At 50.0% G+C, this 23,657-nt stretch overlaps 8 protein-coding genes across 8 annotated transcripts; 5 read left to right on the forward strand and 3 right to left on the reverse strand.

Annotated features, from left to right (window-relative positions):
- Positions 1-516: 516 nt before the first annotated feature.
- Positions 517-2,618, forward strand: CI109_105058 (ATP-dependent RNA helicase ded1; the record flags this gene model as incomplete). The annotated part of the gene is made up of 3 exons (XM_032005491.1): positions 517-586; positions 664-1,070; positions 1,128-2,618. 3 exons carry the CDS (start codon positions 517-519, stop codon positions 2,616-2,618), a joined length of 1,968 nt encoding a protein of 655 aa, XP_031860210.1.
- A 1,183-nt stretch (positions 2,619-3,801) lies between these two features.
- On the forward strand, positions 3,802-4,713 carry CI109_105059 (uncharacterized protein; the record flags this gene model as incomplete). Its single annotated transcript, XM_032005490.1, has 4 exons — positions 3,802-3,890; positions 4,097-4,176; positions 4,366-4,426; positions 4,611-4,713. The coding sequence occupies 4 exons, from the start codon at positions 3,802-3,804 to the stop codon at positions 4,711-4,713; spliced, it is 333 nt and encodes a 110-aa protein (XP_031860209.1).
- Positions 4,714-5,096: 383 nt separating this feature from the next.
- Positions 5,097-10,946, forward strand: CI109_105060 (uncharacterized protein; the record flags this gene model as incomplete). Its single annotated transcript, XM_065967602.1, has 19 exons — positions 5,097-5,447; positions 5,718-5,735; positions 5,807-5,842; positions 5,901-5,945; positions 6,018-6,081; positions 6,201-6,335; positions 6,412-6,556; positions 6,629-6,784; positions 6,840-7,011; positions 7,076-7,196; positions 7,259-7,618; positions 7,669-7,742; positions 7,803-7,982; positions 8,057-8,185; positions 8,239-8,250; positions 8,788-8,818; positions 8,882-9,896; positions 9,991-10,873; positions 10,935-10,946. The coding sequence occupies 19 exons, from the start codon at positions 5,097-5,099 to the stop codon at positions 10,944-10,946; spliced, it is 3,939 nt and encodes a 1,312-aa protein (XP_065823674.1).
- Positions 10,947-11,280: 334 nt separating this feature from the next.
- Positions 11,281-13,047, forward strand: CI109_105061 (uncharacterized protein; the record flags this gene model as incomplete). The annotated part of the gene is made up of 5 exons (XM_032005488.1): positions 11,281-11,551; positions 11,664-12,052; positions 12,125-12,197; positions 12,262-12,746; positions 12,820-13,047. The coding sequence occupies 5 exons, from the start codon at positions 11,281-11,283 to the stop codon at positions 13,045-13,047; spliced, it is 1,446 nt and encodes a 481-aa protein (XP_031860207.1).
- Positions 13,048-13,257: 210 nt separating this feature from the next.
- Positions 13,258-16,386, reverse strand: CI109_105062 (uncharacterized protein; the record flags this gene model as incomplete). Its single annotated transcript, XM_032005487.1, has 3 exons — positions 13,258-15,622; positions 15,723-16,007; positions 16,142-16,386. The coding sequence occupies 3 exons, from the start codon at positions 16,384-16,386 to the stop codon at positions 13,258-13,260; spliced, it is 2,895 nt and encodes a 964-aa protein (XP_031860206.1).
- A 395-nt stretch (positions 16,387-16,781) lies between these two features.
- CI109_105063 (uncharacterized protein) lies at positions 16,782-19,318 on the reverse strand (the record flags this gene model as incomplete). Its single annotated transcript, XM_032005486.1, has 12 exons — positions 16,782-16,816; positions 16,877-16,926; positions 16,983-17,060; positions 17,132-17,205; positions 17,262-17,445; positions 17,503-17,572; positions 17,628-17,693; positions 17,748-18,071; positions 18,127-18,866; positions 18,972-19,100; positions 19,182-19,198; positions 19,274-19,318. 12 exons carry the CDS (start codon positions 19,316-19,318, stop codon positions 16,782-16,784), a joined length of 1,812 nt encoding a protein of 603 aa, XP_031860205.1.
- A 525-nt stretch (positions 19,319-19,843) lies between these two features.
- On the forward strand, positions 19,844-21,976 carry CI109_105064 (uncharacterized protein; the record flags this gene model as incomplete). Its single annotated transcript, XM_065967603.1, has 6 exons — positions 19,844-19,944; positions 20,000-20,071; positions 20,165-20,440; positions 20,506-20,856; positions 20,911-21,548; positions 21,612-21,976. 6 exons carry the CDS (start codon positions 19,844-19,846, stop codon positions 21,974-21,976), a joined length of 1,803 nt encoding a protein of 600 aa, XP_065823675.1.
- Positions 21,977-22,073: 97 nt separating this feature from the next.
- CI109_105065 (uncharacterized protein) lies at positions 22,074-23,396 on the reverse strand (the record flags this gene model as incomplete). Its single annotated transcript, XM_065967604.1, has 6 exons — positions 22,074-22,499; positions 22,595-22,624; positions 22,720-22,831; positions 22,901-22,947; positions 23,022-23,126; positions 23,283-23,396. The coding sequence occupies 6 exons, from the start codon at positions 23,394-23,396 to the stop codon at positions 22,074-22,076; spliced, it is 834 nt and encodes a 277-aa protein (XP_065823676.1).
- Between the last annotated feature and the right edge of the window lie 261 nt (positions 23,397-23,657).

The following is a 23,657-nucleotide window of genomic DNA, read 5'->3' on the forward strand; positions in this document are numbered from 1 at the left end:
CTTTGACTTCTGATTGCCACGCGACGTCGAAACAAAGGTCAAAAGAGACGCGTCGGGGATATATTTCTCTCATCTATTTATCCCATTTTATCCCATTCTACTGTATATTCAAACCACCGCCATGCTAGCCTTTCCCATTCTTGTCCAAAAGGGGTAATTTACAATTCTAAAGGGGGGGAATCATTCGCCACCACCCAACGACGACGCATTATGATGAAAAATATTCATATCTTTGTCCCAACTTATATTACTTCCCTTTCTTCTCTCCTCTCTTTGCTCTTCCTCTTCCCCCAACTCCTTCTCTTTCAAGAAAGAAACATCAACTCTTTATTCAAACTACTACTTTTTTTCCTTTTCCTCTCTCTTTCAGTGTACAACGCTCTTTTCGTCTCATCATAGATAGAAAAGGCAATCCATCACATAGACTGGAAATCAATCAAACCAAAGCCAAAAAAGACTGTTAGACTCGACTCTCGTCGCCACTTTTAACAAAACCGAATTTATATCAAAACAAATATGACTACTGGCCCTATCAGCAATGGTCCCGTCCACGACAGCGGCGTGACCAGTCTCGAATCCAAGTTCAGTGAGTAGTCAACTTTGTATCTTATCACTACCTGTCACGCGACGCTGACAAATCTGCCTTCTTTTGTCGCGTCTTAGACTCCATCAAGCTCAACCCCGACCGACCCGCTTACGTCCCTCCTCACCTTCGTAACCGACCTGGTCCTCCCGCTGGCGGACCTGGACCCACCTTTGCCGCTCCCCCTCCCGCTCACGCTGGCTACCAGCAGTCACCCACCGGTCTCCCTACCCCTGCCACTACCCCTCCTGCCGCCCGTGCCGCTTACGTTCCCCCTGCTCGAGGTGCCTTCGGTGCCGCTCCCACCGCTGCTGAAGATGGCGGATGGGGCGGTGCTCCCAGACGTGCTCCCGAGCCTCGAGGCTTCGGCGGTGCTGGTGGACCCCCCGGCTACGGCAGCTGGAAGAACGGTCAGCACATCCTCGGTGCCAGAAACCAGAGGTTGGAGAAGGAGCTTTACGGCGAGGATGGTGACGGTAGTCAACAGGTAGGTTTTATTTGGACTTCTTCTTCTTTCTGATCAGCTGCTGACCCCATTGTCTAGACCACCGGTATCAACTTCGACAAGTACGCCGATATCCCCGTCGAGGCGACCGGTACTGGCGTTCCCGAGCCTGTGACCGAGTTCACCAACCCCCCCATCAACCCAGTCCTTCTCGAGAACATCGTCTACGCTCGATACACAACCCCCACTCCCGTCCAGAAGTACTCCATCCCTATCGTCGCTGGCGGCCGAGACCTCATGGCTTGTGCCCAGACTGGTTCCGGTAAAACTGGTGGTTTCCTCTTCCCCATCCTTTCCGCCCTCTATACCTACGGACCCGTCGCTCCTCCTCTCGAGCAGAACTCTTACGGTAGCTACAACAGCCGAAGAAAGGCTTACCCTACCGCCCTCATTCTTGCCCCTACCCGAGAGCTTGTCTCTCAGATCCACGAGGAAGCTCGAAAGTTCGCCTACCGATCTTGGGTTCGACCTGCCGTCGTTTACGGTGGTGCCGACATCGGTTCGCAGATCCGAGCTCTCGACCGAGGTTGCGATCTCCTCTCCGCCACTCCCGGTCGTCTTGTCGACTTGATTGAGCGAGGCAGGATCAGTCTTGCCAACGTCAAGTACCTTGTTCTTGACGAGGCCGACCGAATGCTCGATATGGGTTTCGAGCCCCAGATCAGAAGGATCGTCGAGGGTGAGGACATGCCCGGTGTGCACGACCGACAAACCCTCATGTTCTCCGCCACCTTCCCCAAGGAGATCCAGATGCTTGCCAGGTCTTTCCTCAAGGACTACATCTTCTTGTCCGTCGGTCGAGTTGGTTCCACCTCCGAAAACATCACTCAGCGAATTGAGTACGTCGACGACCACGACAAGCGATCTCTTCTCCTCGACTTGTTGCTCGCTGAGCAATCCGGTGGTTTAGTACTTGTCTTCGTCGAGACCAAGCGAATGGCCGACTCACTCTGCGACTTCCTTTGTGCCCAACGACACAACGCCACCTCTATCCACGGTGACCGAACTCAACGAGAACGTGAGGCTGCTCTCCACGCTTTCAAGACCGGTCGAGCTCCCATCCTCGTTGCCACTGCCGTCGCCGCTCGTGGTCTCGATATCCCCCACGTCACCCACGTCATCCTTTACGACTTGCCTACCGATGTCGCCGAGTACACTCACCGAATCGGTCGTACCGGTCGAGCCGGTAACACCGGTACTTCCACCGCCTTCTTCAACAGGAACAACCTCAACATCGCTCGAGACTTGCTCGACCTCCTCAAGGATGCTCACCAAGACGTTCCCCAGTGGCTCGTCGACATCAGCACTGAGCGATCGTTCGGTGGTGGTTACGGCTCCAAGTCCGGTCGAGGACGAGGTGGTGGTGGCGGTGGCCGATCTGGTGGCCGAGACGCTCGAGTTGGCGGCGGTGGTTTCTCTCGAGGTGGTGGTGGCGGTTTCGGCGGTGGTGGTTACGGCGGTGGTTTCGGTGGCGGCGGCGGTGGTGGTTTCCCTCCTCCTGCTGCTTCCTCCGGTGCGAGCTGGTGGTAAGCTAGCGCACCATCCCATGTGGCCTTCTCAATGGCCAAATATACCCGGTTCCCGTTCCGTTCCTGTTTCATTCCGTTCGACAATTTCATTACTGTTTCGCCTCGACTGTCAAACATCTCTCGACCACAAGCATCCGCGTTTCTCGTCTCTCCCTTTCAACGTCTCGGCCTTTCGATTTTTTGCATGATCCACCCCTTAACCAGCGCTGGACGCGGAAAATTAGAAAGCATGGACGTTACTCGATCAAAGTCTCTGGATTAGACACCACACTTTATCAATCAATCTCATCATAGATGGAGACGAAACGAACGCATCAACAAACTTTCGCTTGTATCAATGTATTTGGCATGACAGTGGAGGCTTTTTTCCAATACCCCTCGGTCCTCTGTTCTATAGACTACAAGAAAACCTTTTCAACTTCGCATCTATATCTTTTCTCATCGCAATATGGACGACTTTCAGTATTTTTCCGCGGCACTCAACACTCGCAATACAACACCGTCTGGCACGATACGACTTTGTAACGAATTCTATAACGACAAATCAGACTGAAGGCAAATAGATGATCTCCCAAAATAACAAGGTCAAACAAGAAGAAGACGATGGACATTAGAAGTGGATTCGTTAGAAAACAATAATTTTTGGGAGTTTTAATTTGTCTTTACAAAAGCAATGTCGTTAGACCTGAATACTTAGCATAGTGCCAAACAATCAAGACCGCTCGCATTTATCCATCCATTATATTGGCCGTAGAAAAGAGAGAAAGTGTGTCCCGCACGATGCATAGAGATGTGTACCAAACGATTTCAATGCTGCAGACTGGTAGATCGAAGGCAAGACCAATTGTTTATTACGGTGATCACCGATCTGTGACCTCCACCTTTTTGTGATGATGACGCACTGTACGTGTGTGTGTGTGTACCTGTATGTGTGAGTGTGAGTGTGTGCGGGCTATCGGTCTGTCGACAGAAGGGAGGTATATAAACGGATTCGTAGCCGCACTTGTCACTTTCCTCCCTTCTCTCTATATCACAACTCACTTGGAACAAGTACAAAACAGTGAGTCAAGGCTACTTCATGTCCTGATGTATTGGCACGATTCTCAATGTGCTCGCTCCTTCAAATGGTCATCGATACGATACTGATCAGTCTTTTTCCCGATCATAGTCATAGTCATATAACAATGTCAGCCGATCAACAAACTGCTGTTTTCCTCGGAGACAAGGTCTTGGCCAAAGCTATGACTTCGGATCTTAACAAGGTCGAGGGCAAGTGAGTGTTGTCCAGTCATCTCTCATTTAAAATGCCGTGCTGTATCGCTTTCATGCGGACGACGGTACAAGATATAAATAAACTCTCACTGAAATAGCCAACTTCTCATCTCGTTCCTCGCTTTTACATCACTTTGGCTTGAGGAAGAATGTTGTTGCGTGACAAATGCTTATATCCCTACTTCTTCCTCTGCGTCCCCTTCACAGTTGGTATTTCAAAGAATCGGCATTGATCGATCGAGGTCGATATACCGAGAGTGAAACGCACACTTCCTGTCCTTGGAAAGGTGAGTTCTGAGTCCATCTCGTCCTTTCTCCTGTTTTCTGCTTTCCCCCCTACCTGCCTACATACACCCCTCTACAAGCCCAATCGAGAGAGCTCCTGTCTCTATCGTGGTTGTACACTTCACCATCGCTACGGCTGTGGCTGTCCCGACAGAAGCGAGTGGCTGATCTCTTGAGGTTCTACTTCATAGGCAAGGCAAGCTATTTCAACTATGAGAAAGACGATGGTGATGTGATCAAGGATATTGCTTGGTGAGTGGGAGCGGGATAGTGTCACGCATGCATCCGTACGGACGGTCTGCTGATATCGTTGAAAACTCTCTCTTTTCCGTACTTCACTTTCCTTATCGTTCCCCACGATCACATGTGCTTATCTCCACCGCATCGACGTCAACTTATGTTCTGCCACTTTACTGGCGGTCCTCCCCGTGTTCAGGTTCTACCCCACCCCCAAAGCTGGGGCTGAACAAGTCGCTGGCCGAGTCGCATTCTACGTCGGTAAAGTCGACGGACTCAAAGTTGGTGCTCCCCCCATCTAATCGAACGATGAGTCGGGATGGTCCCCCAAATAGGCGAGACTGTCTGGGTGCTGTAAGGAACGATGGCAGAGACCATATTCAGATGTAGCGTAACACCGTAACACCTAATGTAGTATATGAAGCGAATCAATGAATGAACAACGATCAATGATCTGCGTATGGTGACTGCCCGTTATGCAGTCTAGATCCCGGTAGGAACGGCGGTCTGCGCCGACAATGGTAGAAACGATCGAGATCAGATGTCACAACATCAATCTTTTTCTTCTGCCATTCAATATTTCAACTTGCACGTCGATTGGACTTCATCTATATCTGGTCAGCATATCGCACTGCCACTAGCTATCCACACGGCTCGCGATTAGATCATCATCATCATTATCATCATGCCGCCCACTCGTCGCTCATCCCACTCCCACTCCCATCCTCCACTTTCACCGACCCTCTCACTCTCCCGAACTCATACACACCCACGTCCAATCCCACCTCCCAACCCACCTGATCCCCCACTCACTCTACTCCATCCAACGACATCCCACCTTCCTCCTTCACCGACATTACCAACTTCGCACTTACGTCCCGATACTCATAGCGATACTGTTGGCCAGAGAGGAAGAGGGGGATGGTGGAAAGTGAGGTTGTTTGCGGGGATGAAGAGGGATATCAGAGCTAGGATACCGTGGTATATTAGTGATTGGAGAGATAGTTGGAATTATAGGGTTATCCCATCAACTTGGGTGAGTGCAAGGTCCGGATCTCACTATTCTTGGTCGTGATCCTCGGGTCATGGGGTTCGCGGTCCGTGTTCCCATTGTGCGTCTGTGTCGAGTTTTGTGAACAGCGCCGCGCAGTGACACCTGCGGGAGGGTAAGAGCAGAGGAACATGTCAAAGTGGACAAGACTACGATGGAGATAAAGCAAGAGATGGAGGAACAGGGACCGAGATCTGCTGGCTGTGTAGTCGAGATAGGAGGAGAGCTGACAAACGCTTCACATTCCTTGCTCAGTTTATCTTCTTTGCCAATGTACGTTAACTACTCTACTGCTTCTCCTATCATCGCATTGGAGCTCACATACTTATTTTATACTATGACAGGTCCTTCCAGGGCTGGCATTCTCCCTTGATCTGATTGTAAGTCCTGATGAGCAAACGTACTGAATCGCAAGTCAGAAGCTGACTTTTTCAATAGGAAACGACAGGACAATATGGTGTTCAAGAGGTCTTGCTGTCTTCGGTATGCAAGCTGGCTCGACCTTTTAATCGTTTGCAAAAGGACAGAATAGCTGATCGCAGACCCTTAACCCAGTTCATGGCGGCTTTTGTCGCTTCTTTCTTTGGAGGTCAACCCCTTCTCATTTCAGGTGTTACTGGTGAGTCGCAAGACGCTTAAACCACTCCTTTTCCATTGATCAATCTGGTACCACTGTCAAAGACATCTTTGGCGTCTGCGCTGGTCGTCTGACTAAACGCATCCTAACATGACTGATAGGTCCAATCACTGTCTTCAACAAGACCATCTATGATATATTTGAGAACCGCGCCGATGCCCCTGATTATCTCCAATTCATCGGCTGGGTCTACCTGTGGGCTGCCATCTTCCATTGGATAGCAGCTGCCATGAACGGTGAGTGGATTCGGTCCTTCGCTATCACCTCATTGAAATTTAGACGCCCAAAGCTGATCCGTCGTCTGAAATAAAGCTGTCAAAGGTCTCCAATACGTCACTCGATTCTCTTGCGACACCTTCGGCTTTTACGTTGCAGCAGTGTACGTCCAATACGGTATTCAGGTTGTCACCCGACAATTCGGTCAAACGTCTACTCCTAGCGCGTTCCTTGGCATCATGTGAGTGGTGGTCAGCAGCTGGACCTCGTCAGGATAGATTTGGACGAGCTGATCGTATGTTCTCCTGTCCAGCCTCGCCATCCTGACCCTAGTCTTGCCACACTACTTTAACGCTGTTGCAAAATCGGGTTATATCAACAAGCATTTCAGAAGGTTCTGCGCAGACTACGGAATGCCTATCACCATCATCGCTATGACAGGTTTGGCCTATTGGGGAAGGTTTGACCCGTAAGTCTCCAGATCTCAACTCGACTAATGCAATCAAGCTGATCCGTCGTCCTAGTTACGTCCTCGAGAGCGGAATGACTCTTCCGACAACGAGTCATTCGTTCAGACCAGCGAGTGATAGACCTTGGCTAGTAAGGTTCTGGCAACTAGATGGGAAGTGGGTCGGCACAGCGCTCCCTTTTGGCTTGGTCCTGTTCATCCTGTTCTACTTTGATGCCAACGTCTCGGTGAGTTGACTGATTTTACCCTATTGTCCGTCAGGACGATATCTGATGTCATCCTTGGAAACAGTCTCTGATCGCTCAAGGCTCCGAATACCCATTACGAAAGCCAGGAGGATTCCATTGGGATTTCTTCCTTCTTGGGATAACAACTTTCATCGCTGGACTGCTAGGTATCCCAGCACCAAACGGTAAGTGATCTCAGCAGAGCGACCACGGCTCGGACGCTGATCTGTATGTCCCTCATGTGCAGGTCTTATCCCACAAGCTCCGTTACACACCGCCTCACTCGTAGTCATGGGCTACGAGGACACATCATCCGCTTCATCCGATACGGCCGTTTCACCGCCACCCGAGACAGCGAGGGAAGAGAACAGCCATGATCTGCGGCTGGCAGAGATGGAAGGCGGAAACGGCATCGGACCAACGAAAGTCGGGAACGTGAGAAGCGAGAGGTTAAGCAGACGGATCAGCAATGCCTCTGGCAGTCTAAGACGGAGAGTAAGAAGCTCCAGCTTGATAGAGAAGAGGGACGATAGGGAGAATGAGAAGAGGGAAGTACCGGTGGCAGTGGTAGAACAAAGAGTGTCGAATCTTGCTCAGGGTTGTCTCTGTGAGTGTTACTGGAGTATGTCATCTGGTGTGTTGCTGACACCTCTGCAGGTTTGATCCTCATGACGAAGCCGTTTGAACACGTACTTGGTCTGATCCCCAAAGGTGTCCTAGCGGGACTTTTCGTACGTTGCGTCGTATCCGAATTCAAACTGGACATAGTCTAACCTGATCTCCTCACGCAGTGGTACATGGGATCCGATGCCTTGCTATCTTCGGGTGTCACTGCCAAGATTCTCTACTTGATAAGAGATAGAAGAGCGACCTCTCCCTCCGAACCTCTACATCAAGTCAGAAAGAGTAAGATAGTGCTCTTCACGATTATCGAATTGTTAGGTTTCGGTGCCACTTTTGCTATTACCCAGGTATGTCTGACCGCCATCATTCGTTATCACCCAAATTCCGCTCTGCACAACTAACGAGGCATTCACGTGGCTAGACGATCGCGGCGATTGGATTCCCGGTGATCATTATGCTTCTTGTACCTTTGAGAGTATTGATTGTACCCCGACTTGGGTTCTCTGAAGCTGAGCTGGATATATTGGATGGAGCTGTTGCCAGTCCCTTTGTGAGTTTCGCATCGTGTCCTTCTGTGCGGCATGTGCTGATGGTACTTGACAGACGATGGAATCTGTAGGAGGGTATTGAAATCCCGTGTAGCGTTGCATATCATTATAATTTGTTGTACCGATAGACCAAATCGTAGCATAGATGATAGGGAGATATGAGGTGCCACACTCGGAGATATTCCCCGCAGAAGGGGTTACGCTCTCGCTCTCGCTCTCACGACGCGACTGGTTCAATCATCTTGAGCGCCACGCGAGCAAAATGTCCTCATGTCGCTGCACTCGACTTGTATCACACCATTGCCTTCTATCAATCATAGATCGTAGCTAGAGCACAGTCTGTTCCACGACTGATCGAGGACGGGAAAACGACAGACGGACGTTGGACTTGCTGGACAAGACAAGATTTTCGGAGATCACGCATTAGTGAGACATACACGGACGAGCTAGTGCAGGTGCAGGTGCCTGAACCCGCAGCAGCGTTGCGTTGGCATCAACGATTTAACACAAATTGTCACCACTTGATCGTGTCACTTCAAGACCACCCACCACGACAACGATATAAATCAATACGTTGTCTGCCTGAGCTGCCGACATTGGGTAGCTCGACAAAAAGAGTACCTTCAAAATTCCTTGTGAGTGAGAGTCAACTCTTCATTTTGGTTGAGCTCTCAAGCTGAGACGGACGATTTCGTTAGCCTCGCCCACTTTCCCCAACTCGGGGTTCAGCGAGTCACGTCGACGTCGAGCATCGCCCAACGCACCTACTATCAACATGCCACCCATGTCCACTCCCTCTATCACCCTCACCCCTCATACTCAACGGCTCGCCATTCGAGCCGCACTCGCCCTCCTTGGTATTCTCACCCTTCGCGCTCTGTTCTTCTCCTCTTCCCCACCAGCTGAAGAGATCCAATCACATGGTGTTCTCGAACGAGTTCTCATGACCGACAAATACCTCGATGTTTCAAAGTACCCTTTCTTACAATCTAGACAAGGACGAGATGATCGTCCAGACATGTTCGATATGGAAGTGACCGAAGGTATATTAGATTTCTGGACACGATACCAAAAACCTTTTATCACGGGAAAGGACACGGCACATCTCGATACGCAAGTGATGCGAAACGTCATCGATGACTTGCTTCAATTCAACGGATGGGTCGCTTCGGCTTGTCCTACTTTGGTTAGACCTTTTGGTCAAAATAGTCGTGATGATCATTACGAAGATTTAGCCGCCAAAGATCATCTGTACTACATCGCTATCGTCATTCATTCGGCAGATCATTTCCTGGTCGACCAATTGGCTATCATCGTTCAATTGGCTAGAAGGTTGGGAACGAGAAATATCTTTGTATCAATGTTGGATCAAGCTTCGACGGATTCGACTCCAACTCTCGCAGATCTCTGTGAAGCGGTCATGACTATCCTCGGTATCGCTTTCAGAATCAGAAGAGTACCACCCATGACCGTCGACCCGGCAGCAACTTATTACCCTCTCGAAGAGGCTGAAGCGAGGAATCTGGCTCTGGAACCACTGCATGAACTGTGGGATAAGAGAAGAATCAAGTTCCACAGAGTCCTTTGGTTGAAGGGTTTCACTTGTCCTAATGATGTTCTGGAGAGTTTGAGAGTTAGCGAGGTCAACAATGCGGCGATGGTCTGCGGTATGGATTGGGCAGAGCACAATGGATTCTTCATCTTCTCCGATCGGTGAGTGGCACATATACATCTCCCTATAATTCTGGCGATAAACCAGGCGAAGTCTTTCTTTGGGGACCAAAGCTGATCTCGTCACTGTCACCAGATGGAGAACTCGAGACATCGAGGGCAACCTTTTCCGACAAGCCAAGTCCAACTCGAAACCTGAAGCCGGACCTCCTCGAGACCGAATTGGTACCGAGCGATTCACTCACCACCTCCCCTTCCAAGTTTACTGCTGCGAGTCCGGTACACACGTCGTCGACCCCGAGCAATCCTACTACCGTGACATCTCGTACCGAGCATCGCCTCTCTCGCACAACTTGTCGACCACGCAAGAACAGCCTAACTGGGATCCCGAGATGCCCTGTATGGATTCTACGCAGATGTGGTTCTGTCGAGATCTGTGGACCGATGCCGCGAAGGGTGGACTCAAGGAAGGCAGCAGGAAGGGTCACCAGAAGCTGACCAGTGGACACAAGCGAGATCTCAGCGACCATCTTGCCAGTCGAGATCATCACCACGCTAAGAGGGACGAGATTCCCCTGGAAGAGCGATCTGGTGCGGAGGAGTTGGATCAAAGGATGGGAGCTGAAGCTTTGGACAAACGAGCTCCCGAGGACGATGAAGATTCCGGAACAGACGTCGACGCGATGAATGAAGATGCGGCAAACCCAGCTCCGGAACCATTGAAGAAGGAAGAATTGCCCGCATCAGCCTTCTTGATCCCCAACTCGGCTTTCACCCCAGCTAGGATCCTCGTCAATCCTCGATGTATAACGACCTACGGAGGTGTATCACACACTCAACTCGCGTTCGACCTTTTCGGTGGACCGCACGAGGACGAAGGCGCACACGAAGGTGGTAATTACGTGCTTGAAGATTGGGCAGGACCACCAGACAGTTTCGTCTGTCAAGAGATGAGAACGACAGGTGGTAGAACAGCACCCAAATCTCAAAGAAGAGTCGGATTCTTGCTTCAGAACGAGGTGAGTGCGAGTAGTTGTCCTATCAACATGTGCCATGCTGACACACTACTCCTTCGAACAGGTTGGAATCTAAGAAGAGCATAGATCAGATCATGTTGGCGGGAGCATTGGATAGCACGGGTTACCGATGCAGTTTCGGGATACGCAAGGTCTGGATAGCATGAGCATGCATGCATCATTGATATAGACTTCATTCTCACTGTGTTCCTTGTCACACCAAGACTCAAGTCATCACTGTAAAATCACGTGACTGCTGACAAAACAAAAGTGTCATTACGCAAAAGTTGAATTCCCTCAGCATGGGTTAGCAATAATCAATCTTGATTAAGTCAGCTATCTGGTCTTTTCTTCTCTCATCTCTCATCCAATCTCTCCTTACACATCAACAACAGCACAAGATAGTAAGGATGTCCGCCTCTCACAACCACCACGAAGACGAAGACGAGCACGAGCACGAGCACGAGCAGCCCGATGTCGAGCTTGAGGACGAGGATATCGTCGAAGTTGTCGAAGATGAGGGTGATGAGCCTATGGACGATGATTCCGACAACGAGCAATACGATGGGGAGATCATCATTGGTGGTCCTGGACCTGGGGAAGAGGAGATGTACGAAGAGATGATGAGAGAGCAGCAGGAGGGTGCTGAGCAAAGAGAAGATAACAGTTGGGGATCGAGTGGTGAGTCTCTCTTGCTTTGTCAGACAGACCCATCAAGTCAGGCGGCAAGCGGCAACAACAACCGCTTTTCTAGTGAATGCGTGATGATGCTGATATCAGCTTTTGTTTGCAGCCTTGCATAACGATGAACAATCCATCTTCACCATCTCTTTGCATCCCAACTTCCCCAACCCCCCTCTCGCAGTCACAGGAGGCGAAGACGATACCGGATTCTTGTTCTGTCCCATCCCCGTTGATCCCAGCTCCTCCTCGTCCACATTCAACTCTGACAATTTCCCACCTACAAAACTCACCGGTCATACCGACTCGGTCGTTGCCACAGGTTGGAGCTTCGACGGCGAGATGGTCGCAACGGGTGGTATGGACGGTAGAGTGAGAGTGTGGAGAAGAGTTAAAGGTAGAAGGAATTCGAACGAAGCTGGAGAAGAAGGGAAAGCTACTTTGGAAGAGTGGAAAGATTGGGAATTCTTGACCAGCTTGGAAACAGGTAGTGAGATCCAAGTGAGCCAGCTATAGCATCCTCCAACATCACCAAAAAAGCTTAGCTGACAAGTGTGGTCCGTGTGCGTGTAGTGGCTCCAATGGCATCCTAAGGGTAACGTGCTCGCTGCCGGATGTGAAGATGCTACCGTCTGGATGTGGAACTGTAAGTGTATCCCTCGTCTGACATCCCGGCTTCGTGCAATTGCTGATGTACCAACACACTACAGTACCCTCCGGTAACACCCTCGCCGTCATGTCATCGCACACTTTCCCATCAACCGTCGGAGTCTTCCCTCCACCTTTAGGTCGACAACTCCTCACCGCTTCTCTCGACTCCACTCTCATCCTTTGGGATCCTCGAACATCCACACCGATTTTCAAGACATCCATGTTCATCCCTGCCAATCACTCCGAACTCGATCCCTCCGTCCATGGAATCACCTCGTTGGCAGTCTCGCCCAACGGACAGATCGCTGCTGTCGGATCTGCAAACGGACGAGTGAGACTCGTCAATCTCGCAAAGGGTGATATCATCTCCACCCTCATTGGACATGCAGAGGGTGAGAGTGTAGAGGCTTTGGTCTTTGTCGATCTGTTGGGTGGCGCAGCTGGCGGTGGGAAAGGTGTCGTCGTCGTTTCAGGTGCTACAGATGGTAAAGGTTTCGTATGGGACGTTGCTACAGGACGTGTGAGAGCGGAACTCAAACATGACGTGAGTGTTTACTATGTTCACCGTTCAACTTGAATTCATTGAGTAAGCTTAACTAACTCAATCTGATCCACAGGAACCCATCACATCTCTTGCCGCTCATCCTGCCCCCAGCCTCCATCTCGTCACTACCGCCTCGGCCGACTCCACCCTTAAAACATGGGACATCCGAACCGGTGCCCTCATCTCTACCCACTCTGGTCACGCGGGCGTCGTCAACGGCGTCGCTGTCGCACCTGTCGAAGGCGGACAGGCTGTCGTCAGTGCGGGTGATGACGGTGTCAGTTTGATCTGGAAGGTTTAAGTGATGACTAGATCTGTTACAGGTTAGAGATTGTTTGCTCGAATGGTCAGGTTATACAGATGCATAGTTCTAGATATCCTACAAATGCATAGTCTAGATGAATCGTCATTCATGCAACATATCAGGCCAAGTCAGTCTCGATCCTATACCAGTGGTACTTGAATCACTTCTACTTCTACTCTCAACTCGGACTGCTATCGTCTAGTCTAGTTACTCCACATCATCCTCCTGAGCCAACACCAGACCCTTCTTCTCCTCGTCTTTCGTCGCCCCTGGACCTCTATACAAACCCGTCGCCATACCCGTCACTCTCCTCGGTGCACCAATCACACTAGCTGAGAAACTTCTCCCCACATTACCTACAGAAGATAACATATGACTTGTCGATCCGACCAATCTTGGTCTTTTCCCACTATCACCATCACCACGTGAATCTGTCCCCAATGAAAAGTTGAATCCTGATCCTGATCCGGAGATACCTTCGAACAAGGGTGATCCTAATGGTGATGAGATGAGAGGTGGTGCAGAGTTTGGTGATGATCGAGGTTGAATCGATATAGTCTTGAGATTCAAACCGTCCCAAATGGTTCTAGATTTTCCCAGACCAAGGGTACCCGTACCCTTCCCCTTGGATGCTTTACTCCTAAGAGCCCATCTCGATGGCGCCTCCTCCTCGTTCTCATCTTCATTGGCGGCGGCGGGAAGATGAGTTACTTCCATCCCTTCCAATTCGTGAACTACCATCTTTAACCCTGCCAAATCACTCTCCACATCTCCCACTTTGCTCCTCAATCTCTTCCATCCTTCATCCTCTTCACCTTTCACTTGCACATATTCTCGCACCTCATTCATCACGCTCTCCCTACTACTACCAGCACCACCTCCGCCAACGTTCAACAGAGCTTCGAAGCCTCGATAAACACGTTCGTGATCTGCCAAGGCGATCTCGACGTCGACACGAGCATCTTCGATCACTTCGTGCAAGGCATCCAACAGACCGAGTAGTGTCGGGTCGGAAGATGGTGGTGGAGGTTGACGAGACAAAGGTAAGAAGGAAGGTTTCTTCGCCGATCGAGGTGAGATGGGTGAAGATGGACCGGTCTCCAGGGTTGGCAATGACGTTCGTAGAGATGATAGCGAGAGCGATAGATCATGCAAAGTCTTTTGAAGAGGTTCATAGCGAGATGTGAGGGGTTCAAAAAGACCTTGCAGTTGCGAGGCGAGAGGTGATGGTTCCGACGTGGGTGACGGTTGTGTCGGCTCGCCATTCTTCTCGTTAATGGCTGCAACCATTTGACTCTGACTTTCGGCCTTCTCGACACCGGGCGTGTCGTCCTCTTCGTCTCCAATCTCGAAAGCGCCATCAGGTGGCTTGTCTTCCTTTCCGACAACGGCATCGTGTTCATGATCATCCACATCGAACATGAGATGACCATCACCTTCGTCATCATTGTGTCCAGACTGGTATCCTTCAATCGCTTCTTTGGCCAACCATTCCACTCTCTGTCGTTCCAGCTCTGTCCTCTTCTCCGTCTCCACCTGCAAGTCCTGTACCAAGGTCGTCACCAATTCTTCCGCGAGTAGGATTCTTGCAAGACTTTCTTCTTCCGGATCCCTATCGCCGTCGTTCAAGCCGGCAGCTGTATCTTTACCCTTTCCTTTACCTCTGAGCAATCCCAAACCTCTCCAGCTACGCTGCTTATCCCTACTGATCTCTCCAATTTCTTGTGTGCCTTCGTCCGAGACCGCTTCGATCCCTTCGTCGACCAGACTTTCGAGGATATCCGCTTCGAGCACGACGCCTTCAACACCTTCTCGTAATCTCCTGACTTTGTTCAACCAGCTTTCCACTTTCCTACTTCGCTTCTCCTCCTTGGACAACATCTTCAATCTCAATGCTACCTCCCTTCTTCTCCCAGCTGCTTCTCTGCTCATCCCTTCACTGGTCTCGTCCAGAGCCAATCTCAATTGGTTCACTCGCTGTCTTTCCGTATCGACTCGTTTCTTCAATCCAGCAACTTCGGCACGTAATGCCGTCGTGGTAGCTTGTGATCTCGTACGCAAGTTGTTCAAATGCATATGTATCGTCGCGTGAGTCTTTTGCGTGAACGTCATATATCGCTCGACGACACGAGCCGCACTCGCATCGTCTCTGAGAGCTTTATCTCGTTCAGATTGCGCTTCGACACGGAGATGCGTTTCGAAGGACAGTTGATCTTTCGTAGTTTGGAGATGTTGTTCGAGCTCCTCGAGACGAGATTCGAGCGAGTGGATCTTCTTCTCTTTGGTAGACAGGGCAGAGGTGAAATCGTGGAATAGCTGGTGGACACCTCGTTGACCTATCAGGAGGTTTGAGATGGTTTCGGAGGGTGTGAGCGGTGTTGAAGGGAAAGGTTCCGACGGAGTTTCGGGGACTGATGTCGCGTCCGTGGGTGACTCATTGTCTTTGATTGCGAAAAGTGTCGGTATTTGGAAGAACGAGGACGAAGACGGCGTCTTCGAAGGTGTCAGGGGAGGTACGGCTGACGGGTCAAGGGAGTGGACGAGGCTCGAGTATTCCTCCAGAGCGAGGTCACTGCGCATTGGATTCCGGTAAGCATAAGTTCGACCAGTCTCGTCAATGCAACGGCAGCGTCGTCGATGTGTGTCAGTCAAGGATGTACACTATCACTCACCAGAGTTTCTTCTGCTCTTCGACCTTCTTCCTTTCCCCCCTCTCCCACTCAATCTCCTCCTCTCTATCCTCCTCCACTCTCTTCAACTCATTGATAACTGCCCTATCCCCTTCTCGCTCCTTCATCAACCTTTCCACAGTTTGTTGAGCGGTCGCAAGTTCATGTTGGACGGAGGAAAGTTGGGATTCGGTGAGATCAAGTTTGGAGGAGAGGCGACGGTGTGCTAGCGAGAGTTCGGTGAGGGCTGTTGAGGTCTGGGGGATAGGCGGCGGAGTAGGGTTCGCTCTACAATTGAGCGAAGAAGAGTTCAGTACAGTACATATCAAGAGAACAAAATGATGTCCCATACTATCGGAACGTGGGACGGGGCAAGAGTTGAATGCCGAATCCGACATGACATGACATGACATGGCACTCACCTCAAAATGTCCACTTCCTTCTTGAGACTATCATTATTCCTCTTCACACTCTCGGCTTCCTCCTTCCTCAGCTCGGCCTCCAGCCTGGCACTTTGAAGTTGTATACCAGCTTGATGAGTCGTTCGTTGATATTGCGCGAGTTGTTGGCGTAAAGACGTGAGCTCGTATATCAGCGGATGGGAGGATGGGAGGTGGTGCTGTGTTGTAGGTGTCACGGGGGTCGATGATATGTGGGAGGAGGACATCTTGCGCTGTGATGCTTTACGAGCATTCAGCACCTAGCGACTCAGAGTCGTAGTAGAGATGTCAGATGTAGTACTAGATGATAACAATTGCGCGACGTTTTAAAGAACTAAACACAGAAACGGTCAACAATGCTCACACGAATACAGCAACAACACGTCGAGCACACGCAGCACTACATCTTGTGGGGCACCTGATTTGTTTCTTCGCTTGCACCTGCTTGCTATTATGCCAATGCTATATGAAGTATTGTATCCATGCATGCTAAGAACAGTTCAACCCTGCTCAAAGCGCGTCTACCCGGCCTAGTCTACCCCCATATGCTACGCTTATACACACATATATCTTGCGTTGCCACGCTGACCGATACCTAGACCTATATTCCCATTCTCTACATCTAGTCAGAGTCGACGAAGAAGAACGCGCCAGCAGCTATAATTGCCAGTCAGTTCGACTGTATACACAATGTCGCCAAGTGCCTGTCAAACTCACCCTTTTGCTCCTTGTCCTTGAGCGAATCCATCTTGTTGATACGTGGTCGGCTGTATTTCATAGTAAGCTAATTGCACGACATACAAGGGAGTATAACGCTACTCACAAGTTGGTGGGATCTCTTCGGAAGGTGATATCAAGAGACTTCAAGAACTTGTTCATACCAGTCAACAAGCCCTCAGGTCTGACAGAATCAGATATGATAATTGATCAGCTGGACTGTTGCGATTTGAACGAAACGAGTTCAGCACTCACCGTCGGGCATAAGATTCGATAGCAGGTGTACCGTCAAAGACGATAACTCGGTCGGCGAGATAAGTCGCCATGATCTGCACAGTCCGGCTAGGTTAGCTGAATCCCCTCCTGTCGAAGAACTCAGACATACGAAATCGTGCTCGACAACGAAAGCAGTTCGCTTAGAACCCATGACAAACTTCTTGATGACCTTGCTCGCAACGATACGTTGTTCGGAGTCGAGGTAGGCTGAAGGCTCGTCGATAAGGAGAACGTCGGCGGGGACACCGAGAACCAGACAGATGGCAACTCGTTGCAACTCTCCTCCGGAAAGACTACAAAATTTGTGGTCAGCGACAGTCCAGATGAACAGAATGATCATTAATGCTCACGTCTGGACATCCTGGTCCATGATAGGCTCCAAGTTCATAGGCTTGAGGACATCACTGTTGAATTGAGGGTCTGCAACGCGTCGTCAGCTACTCATGAAATTATATAAGACTCCCAAGTGACTTACGCATGAACATCGCCTTGATTCTCTTGAGCAGCAATGATCGAACGGAACCAGGGAATTTGGGAGAGACTACGCAGATTGGTATCAGGGCATGTCCTCGTCAATGATAGAGTCCGCACGTACTAGTCTGGGGCTTCATTGACACTCTCAAGTCAATCTTGTTGTTGGCGTCATCCGGGTCCATCTTTCCGCCCAACATTTGCACCAAGGTGGTTTTTCCCATACCGTTCTCACCCAACAGAACAATGATTTCCGAGTCTGAGAACTCTCCAGAGTCGACGTGAAGCTTGAAACCTCCGAGGGTCTTGGTCATGTTGGGGTACTGGTACTTTCTCAACTTGGGAGCTTGCACTTCGTCGGCAGTCTCGGAAATCTTGAAAGTAAGGGATTCATCTCGGAATCGAAGGTTCTCGGTGGGGATCATACCGTCGAGGAAGATGTTGATACCTGTGAAAATGATCAGCTGAATTGTCGCGAAATGAATCAACCGTTCAGAACGTACCTTCTCGGACGGAGTAAGGCATGGTGACTACACCGTAGGTACCGGGCACACCGTAAAGAACACAGATGAAATCAGAAAGGTAATCCAATGTTGCCAAATCGTGCTCGACAACGACAACGTAGTTGATGGGGGTAACCAAATTTCGGATAGTTCTGGCGGCAGCGAGACGTTGTCGGATATCGAGATAAGACGAAGGCTCGTCGAACATGTAGATGTCTGCCTTCCTCACACTAGCAATAGCGATGGCAAATCTTTGCAATTCTCCTCCTGACAATTGACCGACTTCTCTGTCTTGCAAACCCTTCAACTCCAGATCTGTCTCCAACTGATCTCGGTTGGGCAGCTCGGTTTGACGGTCAAACATTTTTCCGACAGTCATGCCAGGGACCTTGATACTTCGAGGGATCTGGTCAACATATTGAGGCTTGGTGACGGCCTTGATATCGTCTTCGAGGACTTTGGTGAAGAAGTTTTGGAGTTCAGAACCACGGAAGTACTTGAGGATCTCTTGCCACTCGGGGGGATCATCATATCGACCCAAGTTGGGTTTCAGTTTACCGGAAAGGACTTTGAGGGCTGTTGATTTTCCAATACCGTTGGTACCGACCAAACCGAGGACTTGACCTGGTCGAGGGGTGGGCAGTCTGTGGAGCTTGAAAGCGTTGGCGGCGTATCGATGAGTAACGTGGGTTGAAAGGTTGGTAGGAAGGTTAAGAATCTGAATGGCTTCGAAAGGGCATCTGTAAGAAAGTGCAAGTCACCGGTCAGCTCTGTTCGACTAAACTCCCAGCTGAATGAAGGACTGCAGTCGGTTGCTGCTGAGTAGAAGCGGCAACACAACTCACTTCTTGACACAGATACCGCAACCGATACACAGCTCCTCCGAGATGAACGCCTTCTTGTCTGTTGGGTTCACCTCAATACATAACTTTCCCATCTTCACCACGGGACATGATCGCTTGCACTCTTGTCGACTATAGGAAGAAAGGAAGATTGAACGTCAGCGGCGAGCGAATATGAACGGATGGTTCGGAAGGTAAGGAATTCATATGCACCATTTTTTGGGTTTGCACTACGTCAAGTAACAATTTTATCAGCGTCTTATCCTAAGTGATCACATAGCAGTCGCCACCGATAGTGCACTCACCTTGTCGTCAGAGACGATGGCAACACGGGTAAGTTTGTCGGACATGTTGGTTGTCCTAGTACTCGCTCAACGCTGGTTCCTAATTGGTTTTGTCTTGCGGTTCTCCTGATAACGACCGGTCGTTGATGTCGGGCAGTTTCCCTTACGAGGCTGACAGTAGTGGAAGGAGACGAGGTGACTGACTGATGCAAGGAGGACTGGATGTAAAGTGACGTCTCAACAATGATCCAAAACTACGAAAGGGGACAAAAGGCAATTTTGGTATTTTTGGTAAAGATATTAGGTCTGCCACAGTAAGGCGCGCGAGGGATAATCGATCAGCAAATCAAGAGAGGACCAACTGTCAAGCAAGCCATCGGATGCCTATTATATTGGGGGGAAAGGCATGCCTAATTCTAGCCTCATTGACGCGTCTGATCTCTCTTCACTTTCCGGTTTTGTCATGTTCGAGTGAGCTGATTTCGCATGGTTATCGAATACACACGGTAACTCTTCCGCTTGTTACCTTGGAAAAGTCTATCAAATGCGCCAGTCATGGGTACACTAGTAGAGTTCCCTCCTGTGCTTACAATGAATCAGCTCAAACCTCTACCGTTCTCGCTCGACCTCTCCTGTCCCGTCGCGCTACCTATTAAACCTCTCGCTGGGATAGCTTGGCCCTTCCCTATCGCGTAAGTCCGTTCGTGACACGCTTTACAGCTACTGATCTGCGGTCTGTCTCATCAGCGGATCGAGCACCAGCCCCGGCGAGGATCTGAATTCATTCGTGAAGAGACGGTACTATGAAACAATCTACTTGTCAGAGGTAAGTCGCGAGACCTTGATTTATACTAACAATTAGACATTCGCCCCTCTGTCAGGCTTGACTGCAGATTTATTTCGAATCACTAGTCCAATCATAGGCGAATCGACACCTGCGCAACCATCCGTGATCGAGATCATCAAACCCCTCCTCCTATCCCTTCCTCACATCGAGACACGACATCGTAAAGTGCTCCTGCCGCTGCTATCAGGTTCGGGAAAGAAGAACGACGATGTGCAATTGGTTGAGCCCGAACTCGGGGTGATACGTGTTGCTCTTGATCTGCGGATCAGTAGTCGATCGGCTCTAGACGATGGAGTGGTACAGGCTCCGAAACGACTAGCGGATGAACTGGAAAAGCGAGAGTGTGTTATACTTCTTCTATGGTATCGATCGCCAGGCTGGGCTGACGTATGTGATTCTCCACTAGAACACTGATTCAGATCATCTTACTCCTCATGTACCTATCTTCCGGTCCCTCTCCCCCTTCGGAGAACGATGGAAAGAAACGAAAGCGACACCGTCACTCCCGCCGAGCTGATGACGATATTCCGGCTGTAATATCGCCTATTGATGATCCGAAGACGGCGCTGGAGCTACTCATGGATCGACTGAGTGTCTGGCAAGCTGTCTCAGAACTGGGTCTGGACCTCAATCTTGGCCTTGGAAGTGGCGGGATAGATGAAGGGAGGAAGAGTAAGAGTAAGGGGAAAGGCAAAGAAGAGGAGAATGTTGTCGCGGCAATGTTGAAATCGTTCTGGGACGAAGTTCTCGTTCCGTTGTGAGTCAGCCCAACATACCACCTGCGCAGATCATCGGCTGACGTCAGTTACAGCTTCTTACACTCCCAAGCGGAAGCATGTGCATCATTCCACCTCAAAGTATTCGGGCAACCTATACCTTCCAAACTCCTTGCGACTATTCCGAGTACAACGAAGAAACCACGTAAACCGAAACTTACTCGAGCTCGTCCTTCGAGAGATGAGATTGTACCTGCACCTCCATCGAGGCGGGAGAAGGACAGAGAGGCCGAACGGATATCGAATCGTGGTGGATCATCGTCGAGAGCGGTGTCCCGCGCACCTTCCGATGTTGGATCTAGAGCTTCGCCACCTCCACGCGAGAGTGTTGGTATGAAAAGGACGATATCACGGACGTCCGACACCCAGTCACAGAGTCAGTCATTCCGAAGATCAAGGTCCGCGTCGATGGATCCGATCGCCAGGATAGATAGCGCTTCTTCTGCCTTCGGGGGCCATACGCATAAGAAACCGCTTATGCGCGCACCGAGCGGTAAAGATTTATTCAAAGGTCGTGAAGTGGGCTTGATGAGAAGAACGACCTCGAGAAAGGCGGAGGGGCTGGGGAGAGAAGATAGTCAGGGAAGTGGGAGGTTTGGATTGTTGGGTAGAAAGACTAGTGGTGGCAAAGAAAGTCAGAGTCAAAGTCATAACAGACGGAACTCGATGGAGGGTGAGTTAGTCAAGAGTTAGATCTACGGGTTTGGCCGACAGCTGACATTCCCGTACTACACAGAATCGCAAAGACCGAGCACGAACGCCAACACACTCATACTTGCTACACCGTCCAAACCTCGACAAAACATGTTCGCACCACGCCAATCTCAATGGCATAATCACCCCACGCCGATTCGAGAAGAGACACCGGGGTCTTTGAGCACACCAAGACCACGACCCACTTTCGTGGCGGAAACGCCGGTGGCTCCTGGGCGTATTGCGACAAATTTCACATACTCTGGCATGGGGGGTATTGACGATGATGAGGATATGGGTGAAGAGAGCGACGATCCGTTGGCGGATCTTATGGTCATGACTGATGATGAGGACGAGCCGTCGGGAGGCAGTGGTAGAGCGATGGTTCCCGAAACGCCTATGAAATGACCTTTCCGGTCACATAACATTGTAGCCCTATCATCATGTTTGGTATTATTGTTGTATGACGTCCATCTGTTCAATCCGGACAATTGACTACTCTAGACTATACCAATTGCTCTCCTTTGGGCGCGGTCGTCCCTCTTTCGTCGTCGTCATCTTCCTCTATCCTGAACACTGGTACTGAAATACCGCCGTATCCACCTGCACCACTCCCACCGCCATATTCTCCCCCACGAGCTGTATCATCACTTCCCCTTCCCAAATCAGAATCATCATCCCATACCCCACTCCCCTCTCTACCTCTTCCACCGACACGACCACCATCTGGACTCATGTCCCCACCCCCATTCGAAGCTTGGTCGTCAGCTGAAGATGGGAAAGCATGTTGTCGACCTTGAGCATCGCGGTAGGTGGATGTTGATTGAGCAGAGAGCGGTTGGTACAATGTTGACAGTTCTTGTCGTTTTCGTATTCGGGTCGCAGCGAGGTGGGCAAGATAGAGGAATACGGTGGATCCAAACAGGTTCGCCTAAAGAGACAAGAGTCATGTCAGAACCGGCGGTCGGCAGCAGAACACAGCATCTGTTGAAGTGGTTGGTCGATGACTGAAGTTGGTTTACTCACCACAATGTCACCGAATTGGAAGGTCTTCCACTAGATGGTCACAATGATACGTCAGTCGACTATATTCGTAGAGAGCAAACAAACCCGACGACAGCGGGACGAGCGGGAAAGCCTAAAATACGCACAGGTAAAAACCCTTGCAGAAACTCGCTCACGATCCCGCCAATAAAGAACGATGTAGCAAGCGTGAATAAAAGAGGTGCTCGGCGTAGATACCAGACTCTTCTCGCTTGGCCACTAATGGCAGTAGAGTAAAACATCAGTGAAGCGCTTTCACCGCTGAGTTGGGAGGTCGGGAAAACATACTCTGGCACATCTATGACAAAGTATATCAAGAATGTAGCGAATCCAAGCTGATAGAAGACATCCTGATCAGCTGGTGAACCATGATATAGGCGATACATTCCTGTACATGATTCCCACTTACGCCGAAGAAATGTAACGCCTTGTCATTGATGGGCAACGTAGGCAATGGTGCCATCCCTAGTATACCCAACAATATCACCCAAGCAGCTGTAGCGAAGATGATTCCCTACATGGGTCCAACTCATTAGCAAACATCAATTGGCGTTCATCGTACATGCATATTGATTGATGCGTGTATGGATTGTTGTTTGTTGTTTGTTCTTGGAGCGGGACTGGACATGCCAAGTGGAGGAGGATGACGGAACACTCTGTCACTACTTACCGGTCGAATATTGAGAGGATAATCTTTGAGCGGATACGAACGCATGATCCATATTGTGAAGCTCTCCCAGAGCTGCTGGACCATCTGTGTAGGTACAGGATATGTTGGCGGCATTTTGGCAGGGTGATTGTTGACGTTTAAATCATAAAAATAACAAGTCAACAAGATGACGGGGTGTGAAGTGAAAGTGAGCACAGAGAGAGACTTGGTGACGTTCCTGGCGCAGTGGTTGATTCACCGCAACTTACAGAGCACATGTCAACGACCGTATTCAATCATCTCATCATAATCATATCATATCGCTCAGTTCTCATTCATATACATCATATACATCTCGCACGTAACACTAACCACCACACTGTAGAGCGATAAGCA

The sequence above is a fragment of the Kwoniella shandongensis genome, chromosome 9, assembly GCF_008629635.2.
Source record: "Kwoniella shandongensis chromosome 9, complete sequence".
Taxonomy (NCBI): domain Eukaryota; kingdom Fungi; phylum Basidiomycota; class Tremellomycetes; order Tremellales; family Cryptococcaceae; genus Kwoniella; species Kwoniella shandongensis.